The following is an 18,160-nucleotide window of genomic DNA, read 5'->3' as shown; positions in this document are numbered from 1 at the left end:
GTTCCATGGTTTCATGCTGACCTACTTATGTTGCACTATAGAATTTAAGCATCTGTGTCTGTAAGCTTATGCACCAGAAGACACTGACATGTTAAGTTGAGAAAAGAAGAATTATTATACAGAAGTACGGGAATGGTATGACTTTCAACGTTCTATACTCAATTGTATAAAATTTAGACCAAAAAGAAAAAAAAAAGGCAGAGCACAGACCTCACGTTGCATCTCTTGCACATTAACTAAAGCACAATAGATTCCTTAGAGGTTATACAAGTAGAAATTGATTTTCTTTTAAAAAACGATCTTGGAAAACATTGTCTTGATATTCAAACCAGTTTCATCCATATTTAGCCTCAGAGGTGTTCATCTTTTACAGCATTTACTTACCAGCGCTCCTGAATTTTTCTCAGCCATCAATTTGCCATCTGGTATCACTTTTGGATTTATCCCTAATACTGAGAGATTGAGCAAGGGGTGGGTAGGACAAAGGATAAAAGTCCACGTGGGTTCAAATGTGTGGAACATTGATGATGATTCAGTCTACCAGATCTTTAAAATAAAACATCAGCTCAATAATTAATTTCTAGATGTTTATGTGACGAAAGACCAGCTATGTCTATGTGTATTCCTGCCCTCTCTGTGGGCATGGAGATGTTATGTGGAGGCAGACGTAGTCCAGTGCAAACTAGTGGTGTCATCCCATTGACTCTCTGCTTCCAGCATGATCCCAAATGTATCATTCCTGAAGTTTAACGTCTCATATGTCCATAGTCTCTTTTGTGTCTCCCCTCACCCCCCAATCACCCATCAAAGCCTTCGTTCTCGGGACCCAAAAGCACCTCCTCATTCTATTTCTCACAGAAACATTTGAATTTTAGTAGGTATCAAATTCTTAAGGCAAATGAATAAAACTGAGACAAATAGATGTGCTAGCATGTAGAGTGGAGTCTACCATAAGCCATCAAAGAAGCAGTGTAAGGGGAAACAGTGTTCCCCTCAAATGAGAAACGGGATTCGTTAAATACATTTGAGTCGTCCTTCATTGCAATTTTTACTATCCTTAGAAATAGGAACATCTGCTTGTCAGCTGATAGCTATTTAACTTGCACAAATCTATTACAGCTTTTATCCAGTGAGAAACAAAACTAAATAATGTAGGATGTATCTTTTTTTTTTTTTACTAAATTTAGTTGGCCACAATTGTTATGCTGACCTTGAATGCGATTTCTCCCTGCGATAGTTCTGTTGCTGTGCCATGGAGTCAAAAAGTATCTCTGCAGGTCTTTTCAGAATTCTTAGACAAAAAGGGATGCAGGTGTAGGCAGGGGTTAGGAAAGATAGGCTATTTATTTTTGCCCCTGCAGTTTTTGATGGAAAGAAATATGTTTTTGTTTCTTTTTTCCTTAGGTGATCTGTTTCTAAGAAATGCAATTTTGGGGAAACCACACACCATATTCTCAAAATGAGTTTCCCTTTTCTCCCTCCAAATGTACTCTAATCATCTCAAAGGGAAGGATTATCCCTAACAATGACAAAATACTGCAGCTCACATCAAATTTGCTTCTCTTCCAGGAGAAAACCTATTTCAAATTTCTCCAAGATAATCTTACTTCCATTGTATCTGGGCTATATAGCCAGTGTGGGGGAGGAGTAAACCCCGAAATACTACAGACTGTCTTCTGTAATACTACAAAATACTACAATGTTCTGAAGTATTTGGGGGCAACATTCCCTGGCAACAGGACTGAACTCAGTATCCTTTGGGTTTGTGGTCGTTGGAGCTGTAATTGGCGTTGTGTCTGGAAACCCCACGCGCACCCATTCTAAGAGATAGGAATAAACAGACATGTTTCATCATTCAACACATATGTAGCTAGCATTATAGTTGTGCTGGGGACTCTGCTGGGTATGAAAACTCAGCAAATCAGATACAGTAGAGAATGTCTGCAATCTACATGAAATTGTGTCCTGAATAAGGATGGACTGTAAACTGTATTGTAAATATATGTGCCCTTTTAAATCCAGGAAAAATATTTTCCACATCACCAACTGTACCACTGAAAAATAAATTGTTATTGGTGTACAGTGGCATTTGAGGATATTAGAAAACTCAAATCAAAAAGGCAGCGTTGCTCTGCCATGAATAAATGATGTCCATACTTCTCTTTGCACACTGCTGTGTCACCTCCAGGGTAACTTGTCAAGTGCATTTTTATATTATGTTTCAAATAACAGTAACCAATAAGTGGAACTTAGAAAAATGTATCAATGTGCATATGCTTATGTTCTGAGCAATAAGAAATATGGAACGTCAAGTGATGAACTAATAGCCAACACATAATTCAAATCTTTGCAGGTTAGCTTGCAACAGAGTCAGAAAGCGTATCAAGGAACTGTAACAGTGTGCAGAGCGAGTCTGTAATATGATTTATGGAATTATTCAAATAATATCGTGCTATTTATAGGAGATTCTGTAATAGATATTCCAGTAGTTACTACAGAAGAAACCTCTTGTATTCTGGGCTCTTCAACGCAGATAGGCTACCATGGTTCTATGATGCAGGATTATTTGCCTTTTGATGGTACATTTCTTAAAATGGAATATACTTAGTAAAGATAACAATGATTATGAATAAGAATAGAAAGTGGACAATAAGCTGGAAGAATTCTCTAGACTTCATTGGTCGATAACGCAGTTTTTTTCAAATTAGTCAACAATTTGAACTTCTGGAATCTAAGTGACTTTTCTATATTAAAAAAAAATCGGTGAAAGAAATATTGTGATCTACTCCATTGGTTTACATGAAGACGTGCAACACATAATAAAATATTTTCAATTACCTAAAAAAATAACTATATTTTGGCTCACTTAATATTGTCTCATGTGTTAAGATGAATTAATCTTAAGACATCTGACAAAATAATCAAATATTTAACTCTAGACTTCTTTATTAAATTACATCAGTAAAAGAAACTAATATTTGTATGGGACTTACAGTTTAAAAGACGTTTTCTTTTATATCATTTTATGGAACTCACCATAGAATAGTGATCGGCTTGGCGGTATTATCTCCGAGGCAAAATCCGTTGCCTACCCCTACGCATGCTTATCACCTTCATGAATCCTTTATCTCTCTCTCACAGCACTTCATGTTGTATAGGTGGTATCCGTTCATGCTATATCCTTGTCTAGATTCTAAAATCCCATTCATTAAGAGGTATTTACTATCTACATTACTCCCCCACCTCCCAAATTTCATCTGCAAATATAGGCCATCGATTGATACTAATAGTTTATTAGCTGTGATTTAATTGCTATTTTGCCAAAGTTAAAAGTGAGGTTCCAAGATGTTAACAGAGGTATCCAATACTATGTATATTGAGAGTAGACTAGAATGTAAGTCTAGGCTTCCTACCTCTGAATCCGAAGCCTATGCATTTGTCCTCCATTTTCCCCTATTCTATGTGTATTTGATTTATAGAGCTACAATATAAGGAACATTATCATAGTAGATGAATATTCTTTTATTTTAAATTATTTATTTTTTTCAGTTACAGTTGACATTCAATATTAGTTTTTATTAGTTTCCAGTGTGCAGCATATATTTGTCTTTCTCAGTCTGAATTGACAGGCATAATACCCTCTAGGTCCATCCATGTTGACGTAAATGGTAAGAGTTCATTCTTTTCAAAGCTGAGTAATAATCTATTGTATACATGTACCACACTTTCTTTATCCATTCCTCTATCGATGGGCACTTAGGTTGCTTCCATATCTTGACTTTGTAAATAGTGCTGCAGTAATCATAGGGATGTATATATTTTTGCAAATTTGTGTTTTTGTTTTCTTTAGATAATTACCCAGATATGGAATTGCTGGGTCATAAGGCAGTTCTAGTTTTAATTTTTTGAGGAACCTCCATACTGTTTTCATAGTGGCTGCACCAATTTGCAATCCTACCAACAGTGCACGAGGGTTCCCTTTTTTCCACATTCTCTCCAACAATATTTATTAGAGAAATATTCTTAAATAGTACTAAACAGTTGTGTTATATATATTTGCTTATATAACAAAACTTTATACTAGTCATGAAACAAATGTTTAGTATTATTTTTTTCTTTTTTTTAAAATATTTGTTTGGGAGGCCTGCGTCCTCAATGTAGATTATAGGACCTTGGCTTCTGGCATTTCCCATCTACCCCACAGTTCACTGACTCTCATGTTAGAATGTGATTGAATGGAATAATCATAAAGCATTGCTCCTTTCAAGGCTATGTAATAAAAAGTTTCTTAATATGAACCTTTGAGCCAGCAATTCGGATCCCTTTGAATATATATTTCTGATGAAAAAGAACAATTGTAACCATAAAACAAGACGATGAGCCGCTTGTGCTGTAAAGGTAGGAGGGAATGAATGTCAGTGTCTTAAACATCTGGATACGTTTCAATGAGCAGAGTTGGCAGTGTGCCCTGGGCTTTATTGACAAAGGAAGGCAGTGCCATTATCTGTTACTCATGAGGCTTCATCTAGATCACAATACATGCCAACCTCGCAAAACGAGGTGAAGCTGCAAATAATTCTTTCAGTGCTTTTCTATTAATCCGTCTACCAGCATTAGGAAATCTGCTTTGTAATTTCCTTGAAATATGTTTAATTTCTTTATATAATCAAGAAATGATTAATCAAGCACGTTTTTGATGGTCAAGGATAGGCTGTCTTTTCAAAAGTGTGTCCTCTGATGAGCATCTCATGACATTATGGAATCTGAGAACGTCCACCATGGAAGGGACCATGAGGATTTCATGCCCCATGTTCTAATTAGTGTCATGTCTGTGCCTTTGCTTGCTATGGTTTCTTTTTCCTCCTTTCTATGGAAGGCATAAGATCTTTTTTTTTAACTGTGAAAAATTTCTAAGATGGTAGTGCTTCTAGTCTCACGCCCAGAATGCTGTGTAAAGAAACACAGAGATGGATGAGGGTTCTCACCCAGGATGGGTTCTCAGCAGTCTGGCTGAGGTTTTGGTCTCTGGGCTTCTGGTCCCTGTTTGCTTGCCTGTAGCTGTCTTTCTTTTGAGCCTTCCTTTCTGACCTGAGTATTCTGAACTTGGCTCTAGTCTGTCCTTGCCTGTCTAAGACTAGAGTTAAGTTTCAGTTCCTGTCTGCTCATCTTGGAAATCTCCTACTGGAGGTACTGGTCCTGAAATATCATAATCCATAATCCATTGTTGTTCACTACAGGGAATGATGGCAAAAATATTTAGAATTTATATATATATATATATATATATATATATATATATATATATATATATATATATATGTATATCTCAAAGTAAATGAGTTTCTTTGGAATGGAATATGTTCTTGGAAATCGATATGACATGCTTTTATCGTGAGATTTGCCCCACCTTCCCAGGACATTTCCTTAGTGGTGAAATACAGAACTTTCATTCAAAGGGCCTGCCTCTGAGAGGAAGGGACAGCCAGCCGTGTCATAAAGAGGATTTCTTCTTAAAATAGGGAACTCATCCACCTACCCAACCCCCTGACAGCTACTTTCATCTTTCCCTGCTCTATTCTGTCTTCTTCCATTATAATCATCACCATCTGACATATTGTGTAATTTTAAAATATGTTATTTATTATAATATTAAACTCTATTGTTCACTCTTGTGTTCATTCCTACTGTGGGCACTCAATAAATAATCGTTGAATGAATCAATGAATGCTCATCAACTTTGCAGTCATGTTCACCAATCATCATTATCCTTACTATTTATTTTTCATATCTTACTATAAAATCAATACATGTTCATTAAAGAAGATTTCAAAAAAGTAAGAAACAGAGAGGGAACTGGTTTTGATCTCATAACCAATGTGACATCACGGTGACTATTGTACACAGTTTTTCATCCATGAATGTATACTTCAGAAATTCGGATCATTTTCAAAGGCCTGCTTCATAGCCTACTTTTCTTTCACTTTAGCAAAACCATACATGTTTGTCAATTAATTCGACATTCTTCTACAGCTTCACTCGATGAACTTTATAGTGCCCGACGTTATGCCAGCAGGGTAGGGTGCCTGATCTAATCTGAAGTGACTTGGGCCAGAAACACTGGAGGGTGTTTGTCATTGCACTTTAGTCAATTATTTAATGGTAAAAAGCAGGGTAGGTTTTCCAGGAAACAGACTTGGTTGTCAACACGTACATTGCATCTGACTGTTAAATTCTATCATGGAATTAACCAGTTAATGAAACTAGAGAGTCAAAAATGAGATATTTACCAACAAATCTCCATGCAAAAAAGCCTCATCTATAGGAAGATTATTGATGAACGCTTAAAGAATGTACACGTTTGTTTAGTGATATTGCAATTGACCTTGAGACTCTTCAAATTACCAGTTTGTTGAAAGTACTAGGTAACTCTGACTCCTTATGAGACTGTAGAATTTGAGTTGAAAAAAAAAAAAAACTCCACTGTCACCATTGTTTCGGAGATTAAAACCTCTGCCTGGTTCTAGGTCAAATAGTTGATTCTATTTCTGAATATCATTTCTTCTTTGCATAAAGTAATATGAATTAAATGTTCAGAAACTTTTCTAGACTACACAGAGGGTGAAAATTGTTATTATTTTGTGCTATAAGTTTTATTTCTGCGATATTAGATGCTCAAATTATAGGAGACAAAACTTATTTTTTATCATGCCTCACAAATCTGTTTTTTTTCCCTAGTATATAATAATTCAGTAGATAATTCGAAACTGATTCATCTGCTCTACCATCTGTCAGAAATATGCTGCAGCTGTTCAATGTCCAGCAAAATTTGAACTACAAGTCTCGAAGTAATTCGCCCTTGGTATATGCAGAGCAGACAATTTTCTGTTTGACTTGCAACCATGATTCCTGCATATGTGACTGATTTTCTAGCTATATTTTATTTATTTATTTGTTTGTTTGTTTGTTTGTTTTTGAGTATAGCTATGGGACCAACCAAAAGGAAAATGAAAGAATTGTGATGTGTTTTTCTAAGGTAATAGCATTGAATTTATTCATCGTCATATGCTAGTATACTGATTACGTTCAACATTTTTCAAAGTATGTGAAGAATGCTTAGCACGTACTCTACACCCACGTGCTGAGAATTGAAAGATGTCCACTTCCCTTCTGGAAGAGATCCGCATATAGCAGGGAATCAACATAGAAACAAATCCTTGTCACAATAGATTTTCATTGATACAGGATGAAAGTGTTACGTTAAAAATATCAAAACCTTATGTTCTTTGAATAGAAACAAATGAGATATAAAAGAGCTAACTCAGAAAAGTCAAATATATATACATATATATATTAGACAAACCCTCTACCTATTTCAAGGGTCCTAAATTACAAGTTATTTTAAGTTGATAAATATCAGAGACATGATCTTTCTTACATGCGATACAGTAAGGAAAATCTTTGTGTGATATCAGAGGCTGAAGCTGACTCTCTCTGTCAAGCACTTTTTGAAAAGGAAAAATGCAAAAATATCCAATAGGTAAAGTGAATACATCTCAATAGCCAAAACCACGAATTATTTTACCTTGCTCACTTTTAGATGGGTGTATTACTTATCTTTGTCAGTAATTCATTGGTCCAACAACCCCTTACTGAATTCATGCTGCATGCCAGGCTCTTAGGCCCCAGGAGTAAAGGTTCCAACAACACAGCATGTGTCTATTCTCCTGGTATTTACAGCCTAGTCAATCAATCAATCAATCAATATAAATAAATAAAAGAGCTGCCCTCCTTTCTGATTTTTTTTTTCTATGAAATTTTTTTGTTGCTGTTTTTTTTTGTTTGTTTGTTTTTTTCCCTAGAGGTGAAATCAGATAGAATGGATGCTGCACAGAAAATTAAGAATTAGGCTAGGATTGGGAATTACAAAAAGGATTGAAACCTATGCTGTCTATTGAAATTGGGTCCTTATACTCAGTTGAAGACTACTCATGTATCACAACATACTAGTTATTTCCTTTTAGCTAAGTCCTAATTCCTTCCAAGACACTAATTAGCATTCATAATGTTGAATCTGTGACCATTATTTTTTTGTTGTTTTAAAACAACGAAAAAAGAAAGAAAGAAAGAAAGAAAAAAAAAAGAAAAGAAAAAGAAAGACATGAAAGGATGAAAAGGCAAGAAAACCTTTAAAATGTAATTTGTGCAATTGAACTGCCATATGATCCAGCAATCCCACTTCTGGATGTGTATCCAAAAGAAATAAAACAATGATCTCAAAGAGAAAATAAAAAAAGAAAAGGAGTAAGTTAAAAATAAATACACAATCAAAGAATTTTTAATTGTGTTTGGTGCTGTGAGCAAACTAAAACAGTGCGATCCAAAGCAAGTCATGTTTGGAGGTCATGAAGGTGGCAGTTGAGTCTGTTGATTTAGACAAACTGGCCAGGGAAAGAGTACGTGGTACAAGGAGGGTGGGAAAGCCCTTGTGCAGGAAGGAGTGTGCTTGGTGTCTGAAAAAGAGAGAAAGAAAGAGTGAAACTAGAGCTTAGTGACCCAGAGGAGAAGAATGAAATAAGAGACCACCAAGGGTACCTCAAGGCCAGGATATCATGGGCTTTTGTGGAATTTGGATTCCATACTAGATGGGAGGGGAAGCCCTCAGGAGGGCCTCAGACCTGGAATAATCTTATCCCCTCTTTAAAAGTTCCATCTGGCAACTGTGAAGAAAATGGATTTTAAGGGGATAAAGGTTGAAGCAGAAAATAAGTGCCTAATAAATACTTATTACACGAATAAATGGAGTACATTTAATGTACTTTGCTGAATGTATATCCAATGAGTGGCTGATTGTATGGTTTTCTCTGAGAGGCTCTTCTTTTTAGTGTAAAGGTATGGGTCTGACGTGGACAGAAGATATAGAAATTGCTGCGATGTCATCATATTATTTGGGGAGATCACCTGAAGTAAGTTTCTGGGATCAAAACAGGAAGTGGTAAGACAAATCTAGCCACTTCATTATCATTAGGGCATCTGCATAGCCCAGCAATAAACCCAATGCAATATACATACGTATTATCTGAAGTGAATCTAGAGATGGTGCGTCCTTGAAATGCAGACTTCAAAAGCGTGGGCCTTGTCATCAGGCACGACTTTACTTTTGTCCAGGCTCTAATATTCTTTGGCGGTGAGATCTCAGGCTTCCTCATCTGTAAAATGGGAATATGTCAAAGGCTTACTGTAGCAACTCCCGGAGGTAATGCTCTCCAAATATTTAATATATTGGCTGTCACATAACTACTCAAGAAGTGATTGCTATTACTATTCATTTATGTACTGATTTTGGTTTAATAGTCTACTATTTACACCATTGAGGAGGATGGGACGGCTGCCATATTCAGCTCTCAGCTACTGGAATGTATATGGTAGCACATTGAGCTTTGTCCCAATAAATGGAAAATGAACAAAACAGTAAATGGAGCCACCACCATCAGGTAGTAAACAAAAAAGGTTCAGTGGGAAGGAAAAAGAGCAAAGATAGGTTTCTTTTCATTCACTTACTGATTTTCACTTCATGACATGAAAGAGATGTCCACTCCGTTGATTTAATTCCAATTTTATTATCTTTAGCTTTCCCCAAAATCAACACTGATGGCATATTAATTGTACTTCTCTTCATGGACACCATCCCTCTTAAGTTCTTTTAGGGGGTAGGTAAAAAAAAAGAAGCCCATTCTCCCACATATTGTACAGAAGGGCGATTAACGCTAATCAATTTAATTATATAACCTCTTGTACAGGTGACTCTTAGAATTTTCTGTACAAAGGAATTTAATCCTGCTGTGCCAATCCTAATATAAATAATAAAAGGTCTCTGTATAAAGTGAAATGCTTGAAAACAAGGTAATGTTTGCATGGGAGTTTCTATGATAGATCATTGAGTAAAAAGGTGTGTGAAAGATCTCATTGTGAATGTTCTTGCTTGTTTATGTAGTGTGTGCGTGTGTGTGTGTGTGTGTGTGTGTGTGTGTGTGTCTGTGAAGACTAGTAACAGTGATTACTTCCAGGGATGATGAGAGTGCTTTTGTCCCCTGTGTTGTATGGAATTTTAAAGGATTAGGAAAAAAGTGGATCGTATTTCCAATGACAAAGAATAGGCCAGGGAATCTGGAGCAAGCGGTACACAAAGCAATGCATGGACCATACAAATGGGAGGAAAATGTGATGGAAGTGATGGTATATAAAATAGGAAATGAAACGGAGTCAGCGGTGTTTGTGCCCTACTGAGAAGCAAACATTTTTCTAGTATACTCCCATAACACTATGATTTATAAATCATAGCACAATGATTCAAAACTGGGAAAAGACTTTTGAAATGATGCAAAAACTAAGGATTTTGTGGGTAAGATAGAATTAAATAGTCCAAATTCATGTTGATAGAATTAAAATCTAGGTCTTTTGACTGTAAGAAACATGTTCTTTCTTTCACTACGCTCATATTGGGGAAACCTCAACTTAATGCCACCTCTGAAAGTCACGACTATCCCGAGAAAATATTTATTAGACAATGTTAAGTTAAAGAAATAGATCACAACTACATAAAAAAAATATAAAAAATACTGAAAGAGAATGTCATATTTGTTTCCTGTACTTTCCATGTTATTGAAGAAGTAATATAATACTTGAATATCCTATACTATAAATGATTAAATTTAAAGAAAATGTGGCTTTCAGATATGATCATTACTCCCTTTCCCCAAAGAAAAGTGTTGGGATATAAGATTCCCACAGGTGACATACGGAATGATCTAAGTTTGTTTTTGTTTTTTAAAAGAGTCCTAAAGTTAGCAAAGTTATGAGGTGAAAAAAATATATAGTGCCTAGTCAAGTAATGCATGTTGAGACATGACAAAGCACCATTTTTATAAGCACATCAAAACAAAATACTTTTGCCCAGGTTTATGGGGAGTAAAAATAGGGAGCCTGCCACAGCTATAAAGAAACAGATTATGAAGTTTTTTTAGAACTGTGTGTCTTTTTCTTTTTCTCTCCCCTTCCTTCCTTCCTTCATCCCTCCCTCCTTCCTTCCCTTCCCTTCTTCATTTTTTTCTTTCTTCTTTCTCAAAAAGGAAAAAAAAGAAACATAATCTTGGGGATAAAGTTTCTGAAACATAGATGTACGAGATCCTATACAAATGTCCTCTTGGTCAGAGACTGAGAAGCAGGGCTACTTGTTATAATTTATGAACACCTTAAGGGACTATCTTAACCTTAGCGATGACTCAAGAAGCACCTGAGTCGTGACTTCAGTCTCCTTTTCATTCAAATCCTGATCCATCAGGCTGGACAAGAAATACACTTTATTTGACCCAGGGGTTTTCCCACAGTCATTGAAGGAATGTATCCCACAGCATGGTCTGCCTAGGACATCACACAGACGGTATCAGGGAATAACATAGGAAGTGGTAGGTGGGGCAGAGGACACATTAGGTGGGTACACAGGGAGCTGCATAGTCAGACCAATACCATCATTGACACTTGTCAGGCATGTGGGTGAGCAGACAGAATAAGGCCACTCGGGAACAGCAGGCCAGTGATGGTCCTTGGAACTCCAGGTCCTGACGGGAAGACAGAACATCTCAGGGGAGAACTGAGCTCATCCTGGAACCTGAGCAGGAAATTAGCACAACCATTCAGCTTGCAATTCAAGATAGTTCTCTATATCTCTGAGACTGTTTCTCATTAGTTTGTTCATTTATTCTATTCTTTAGGTTCCACATATAAGTGAGATCATATGGTATTTGTCTGTCTCCATCTGACTTATTTCACTTAGCATAATGTTCTCTAGGTCCATCCATCTTGTTGCAAATGGTAAGATTTCATTCTTCTTTATGGCTGAATAATACTCCCTTGTAGAAATGTACCACAGCTTTTTAATGCAGTCGTCTACCAATGGGCATTTCAGTTGTTTCCATGTCTTGGCTATTGTGAATAGTGCTGCAATAAACACAGGGGCGCATAAATTTTTTCGAATTAGTGTTTTGGATTTCTCTGGATAGATACCTAAGACTGGAATTGCTGGGTCATAAGGTAGTTCCATTTCTAGTTTTCTGAGCTACCTCCATAATGATTTCCATGGTGGCTGCACTAGTCTGCAATCCCACCCTTTGAACTTGGAAACTCCTACCTGGAGCCCTTACCAGTGGCGACCCCTCTCAGCCACGCTGTCTTAGGTGAAGGGCAACAGCCATTATTGAATCGGTACAGAATTCTTACAGCTAGTCTGCCTTCCTGATTGACTGAAATTGTGTGAAAATAAAACTCAAGGTCCATCTGCTCCTCTAGTTTTCATCCAAGATTCCCTGGAAGGGAAGTGCACCAGAGACCAAGTATTTGCCATAGTTGTGTGGCTGTAGTTTTGGAAGATATCCCAGCATGGGAAAATACAATACTAAATTATTTCAAGTATGTGTGTTCTCTCTCTCTCTCTCTCTCTCTCTTCTCTATAAAAATTATAACTTAGTCCAGGGATTTGCCTGGTTTCCTAGTATTTAATATCTGCAAAATATTGAGACACACACTCTAACCCAACAAACAATCTGACTCTTTGGATTATGCAATGTGCAATAACTATTATTGCAGTTGGAAATAAAAATGGATAGTTCATCATAAATGTTAGTATGGCAATAGTTGTATGCACGGAGTGCTACTACCACCCTCTCTGGGACATTTCATACCCATTCTGGCCTCCATGATTTTGCTATTCTTTCTAGAATATTCTTAACCTGCTTTTTACCTGTCTATAGTCCGTCAGTTCTTCAGGTTCTATTCACTATTTATATGTTACTTGATACCTTAAGTGATCATTAATTATTCTTCTTCCACTTGGAATATTTGTTACACTAGACCAGAAGTTGGGAAGCTTTTTCTGTAAAAAGTCAAATAGCAAATATTTCAGAGGCCATGTGGTCTCTTTTATGACATTCCGCTGTTGTGTGAAAGCAGCCATAAACAATACATAAATGAGTGAGCGTGGCTGTAACTCCAATTTTAGTATATGTGCTGCTGAAGCGAGCACGTGTGGCTGTAACTCCAATGTAAAACTTTATTTACAGAAGCAAGCTGTGGTCCGGGTTTGGCCTGTAGGATGGGTGAACGCCTGTGCTTGACAATGCTCGACGTTTTTAGAGCTTGAGAGAGACTGAGCTAATGTTCTCATATTATGTGTGAGTCATCTGTAGGAGGGGGATTCATTGACATATTCAAGGTTATACAATTATTAATATGATGGAGCCAGGACCCATGAGCAACTCACCTAAATAATAGCCCTGCGTTTTAAATTATTTGTTACTTTCAGTACTTGGTAATATTCTACTTAGTGATGAATTACAAACAGTTTGGTATTATTCTCTCATTGTGTCATGTTTAATTACTTTATGTGGGTCTATATATTATTACCTGTCATGGGGGAATGGGATGGAGATATATATATATATATATATATATATATATATATATATATATATATATGTATGAAGACACACACACACACACACACACACATACACACATACAAATATATATACCGTGTTTCCCCAAAAATAAGACCTAGCTGGACCATCAGCTCTAATGCTTCTTTTGGAGCAAAAATTAATATAAGACTGGGTATTATATTATATTATATTATATTATATTATATTATATTATATTATATTATATTATTATACCCAGTCTAATATTATGTAAGACCCAGTATTATATTGTTGCTATGCAGCAGCCTACCTGTCTGTCTCCTTGTACCTGCCCCTAATGAAAGGAGAGTCTGTGAGATGGATCCTTTCAGGGACTTTGCTTCACCTTTATGCTTACACCTTATGTCTCCCTGTTTGGTCCCAGAAAGATGGCTGGTCAGCTAATGACGAGTAAGATTCCCCATGTCGGTGACAACTCAAGCCAGGTGCAGTCGAGTGGGGACCAACAGGAGAACCCACAGGGTTCATAGAGGTGGGAGCAGCACCCCACCTTCCCCAGGCTAAGGAGAGCCTCTGCCTCTGTGGCTGCATTCCTTCCCACAACCTGCAGGGGAAGAGATGCAATGATGTGCTCTCCATCTATTCATATGCATATAGCTTTTGTCCCTTGGGGAAGTACTTATCCTGAGACTTATGGTTCAGCTGTCTGCAGGCAAGGGTGATTGGCTTGAATCAGTTTCCTATTATGATGTATGGGATTCACAGATCTTGAGATTGACAAGCTTGATCTCCTTTACTTCCCCACCTGACTAATAAAAGCTACTGTGTAGGCCAGATTCAGTGCCCAGTCCTTGAGGCTGGAGCCCCTTGGCCCCGCTTTCACTCTATTCACAGCTACTGTCTTTTCTTAACCCTGAGCCGCCCTCCTCGTTCCCCACAACCTTCACCACGTGGGACGCGGCATTATATTATATTATATTATATTATATTATATTATATTATATTATATTATACCCAGTCTTATATTATATTAAAATAAGACCGGGTCTTATATTAGTTTTTGCTCCAGAAGACACATTAGAGCTGATGGTCCGGCGAGGTCTTTTTTTTCAGGGAAACACGGTATATGTATATACCTACACATACATACACTGGAGGTATCATAAAAACGTATACAAATGGACACTTTGGTTAACACTGCTCAAGCAGTAGTTTGCAGTAATCAGAAGTGTCTGGATGCTGATGGGAACCACTTTGAGCACCTCTTGTCATTGCAGAAGTCAAACGTGACTTGTAGTCATCTTTTATGATCAGTATATATTATTACAATTTTAACACCGTTTTCCTTTCTTAAAATGTGTCTACATGTTTCTGACACATTTTTGCTGCGTGTCCTGGGCCTGGCACAGAACAGGTGCTTGATGCTCATTTGAGTGAAGAAAAGGAACATGGGTGGACATCAGCACATTTTTAATATCATGGGCGCTTTAGCAGTAAGGATGACTCCAGTTAAATGCAGAGCTATGTCCAAAGGTCATAAAAAGTTAGACTCAAAAGAGTCAGAAGATAGGAAACCAATACTTTATATCCATGCTCACTGGTAGCTAAATTGAATCGTACATCTTTTAAACAATGGATGTGAAATCCTTCACGTTAGATACCCGCTTTGTGAACTGATATTTTAAAAATAAGTTTTATGTTCATATTTTCGTTCTTTTCCATTTACTTTCTGGGGAATACATTCATACACATGCCCTATTTCCCAGAGGTACTTGCAGTATAACTAGGAAAAATAAAAACTCTTAACAATGTTTTACAAGGATGGGTTTGTTCATTTTAACTTCAAATCGGTGCACACTCGAGCGATGAGATAATGAACAATAATTCATTTCCCCAGGGTCATTGGGGACTTAACTCCACTTGAGTGACTTTTCAAGAAAACTAGTTCATTCCTTCCATTGCTCAAGTTTTCTCTGTTTATAAATATTTGAGATAGAAAGCATTCTAGAATATTCAGTGCAACCCTCTGTCTTACTGAAAAGAGTACTGAGTGTGTGTAAATATTCATTGGGGAATTGAGACCACCTCTCTGAAAAATTAAGTGTTGGGCCATGTTGTTATTGAGCATAGCGCTTCAAGACTCTGAGGTTTGTTAGGTTTAATTGTTCTTATATTCATTCATCCATCCATCCATCCATCCATCCATCCATCCATCCATCCATCCATCCATTCTACAAATGTTCTTGGAGTGTGTGCCAACCACCCAGTGTGGTTCAGGTCCCTGGAGAAAAATCATTACACAAACTATCACAAACTTCTTTTCCTTAAAGCTTCCAACCTAGTGGGAGAGAAAGGCAACTAAATGATTAAATGAGTAAACACATAACATGTCAGGTGGCTCTAAATGCTATAAAGGAAAGTGAGGCAGCACATGGGGACAGCGAGAGATGGCAGCCTGGTGCTCTTTTAGCCAGGTGAACCAGAACAGCTTGTCTTCAGTGACGAAAGGTGACAGAGAGCAGAGTCTGGGAGAGGTGAGGGCTGAGCCTCAGGGTAGCTGGAATAGTCGTTGTGAAAGCCCAAGGCAGCAGCAGGCCTGTTGGGGAAGGAAAGGGAGGGGGCCGTGGTGTCTGGACAGTAATGGACGAGGAGGATGTGGAGAGATGTGACCAGTGCAGTGGCCTCTGTGGGCCAGTGGAAGGCTTCAGACTTTATTCTGAGTGATTGAGAGCAGGAGCCAGTGAATATTTTAGCCTAGAAGCCCCATGACCCATAGGTATTTTTAAAAGTGTCCCTTTTGCTGCTATGTGCAGAAGGGCTATAGAGGAGCAAGGGAGAGACCAGGAAGGATATACAGTATCTGTGATCGCTGAGGGCCAGGTGATGTGAGCTGGTAGCGTTTGGGACATTCCAGGATGAGAAGACGTAGCCCCTGATGCAGTCTCTCAGGGAGCAGGAGTGGACTGAGAAGAGATAGAGAATGGAGTCTTGGGTACTTTAACATTTAGACATTAGGAAAATGAGAAAGATCCATCAAAGGAATTGGAGAACAAGCTAGTAGTGAGGGAGGAGGCCAAAAAAAAATGAATGGCCCTCTCGAAGCCAAGAGAAGAATAGCATTGAAGCATCACCTGATTCCAGTGCAGTTAACTGTTCACGTGTGATGGGATTAATCAATCTTTCAGATGCTTTTCGAGGTGGTGATTAGTCTGTCTTCTCCTTTACCGACACCTTTTTCTCAGACTTTTAGTTTTGGTAGGATTCCTCTCATCCTTCCCTGCTCCAATTTTAATGATTCTAACCTTCTGTTCCTATAATGAATAAATACCTAAAGATTGTCAGAAGACATCAGATTCCAAAGATTGTTTGAAGTTAACAAGCTCGACTTTCCTCCTGATTCTGTGATGGCAGGTGTGAATGAGGCCCTTGGGAATAAAGCAGTTGGTCCTCGTTACGACTCTTGAAATCAGAAGGTTGTTTAAACTGTCCCTGTGATTTCTTAGAATTATCATCGTCAAGTTGCCTAAATTCCGATCTTTTGCCAAATGTTATATCATAAAGGTTCCAATTTGTGCTATAGTCAATAATCATTTTAACAAAAGCATACCAGTCATTAAGTAAAGGTCTTTATTGAATCTCTCTCTCTCTCTCTTTTCTTTTCAGAAAAATGTGATGAGCCACTTGTGTCTGGACTCTCCCATGTAGCTTTCAGCAGTTCGTCCTCTATGTCTGCAAGCTATTCTCCTGGCTATGCCAAGATCAACAAGCGAGGGGGTAAATCAATTTTTATTTCCTATGTCGCCAAATGTGGTAAATAAGAATATGCTGTATTTACAGTTAAATTTCTAAAAGATATTTTTATTGGACATTAGAAAGCACCCAAAGCCATTCTTCCCACTTTGTGTAACAGACCACAGGTACTGAAACCTATTTTGCAGCCACTATTGGGGAATCAAAATTTGGGCTGGGAGAAAGAAATGGTAAATGAAAAAGGAAAAAAATTTGGAGTTGCATGTAATAATGAGCTCAAAATGGTATAAAAATTCTGAGTTAAGGAAATTCTTCTTAATCAGAACACATTTAAAAAGAAGTTAAAAAGAATTGAGTCCAAGTATGTGTACACATATTGTGTTCCAAATGTCACTTGATGTTCGCAATAACCTCGTTAGATGGAGTGTTAGGTTAGAGATGCCAATCAGTACTTCTGCCAAACTTTCAACTTTCCACCTCGCGTGCTTTTTTTAGCAATCAATTTATTTTGGTTGTTCAGAAGGGACAACCTTTCAACCACATGGTGCCTTTCTCCCTCCACAAACGACAGATGATTAGAAAAAAACCATGATCTCAGCTGCCGCCATCAGAATCTCTGTTTCATTTGTTACATGATTTGGGAACGGGGAGGGCTATTGGGAAACCATGATGGGCTATGTGTAAGTAAGACGAAAAGAGAAATGAAGTAGGAGCTGGTGAATAAATGAAGACACAAGACCTCATGGATCCCATAGGAAGTGGGTAAAGTCCTGGTCTCATGCCTTTTCTCCTTCAGGTCCCTGTTTCCAGTGAGCCACGACTTCTGGCCACACTTCTGCTTGAGTCTCTGAAAGTGACCTTCCTAATTCTAATAGTCACCTCCTCTTGCGTGAGCTAATTTGAGTAAATCTGTCCTCCTAGTTCCTAAAAAACTCCTGATC

General features: G+C 37.6%; 1 protein-coding gene across 1 annotated transcript in view; it reads left to right on the top strand.

The window, feature by feature from the left end:
- Nucleotides 1-18,160, top strand: part of CNTNAP2 (contactin associated protein 2) — a 1,478,782-nt gene that overhangs the window by 466,067 nt on the left and 994,555 nt on the right. The window contains exon 2 of the mRNA XM_074316028.1: nucleotides 17,133-17,243. Within this exon, the coding sequence (XP_074172129.1) occupies nucleotides 17,133-17,243 (111 nt within the window). The remainder of the gene's footprint in view (nucleotides 1-17,132; nucleotides 17,244-18,160) is intronic.

Source organism: Rhinolophus sinicus, linkage group LG11 (assembly GCF_036562045.2).
Source record: "Rhinolophus sinicus isolate RSC01 linkage group LG11, ASM3656204v1, whole genome shotgun sequence".
NCBI lineage: Eukaryota > Metazoa > Chordata > Mammalia > Chiroptera > Rhinolophidae > Rhinolophus > Rhinolophus sinicus.
This window is presented reverse-complemented; position numbering and strand designations above follow the sequence as displayed.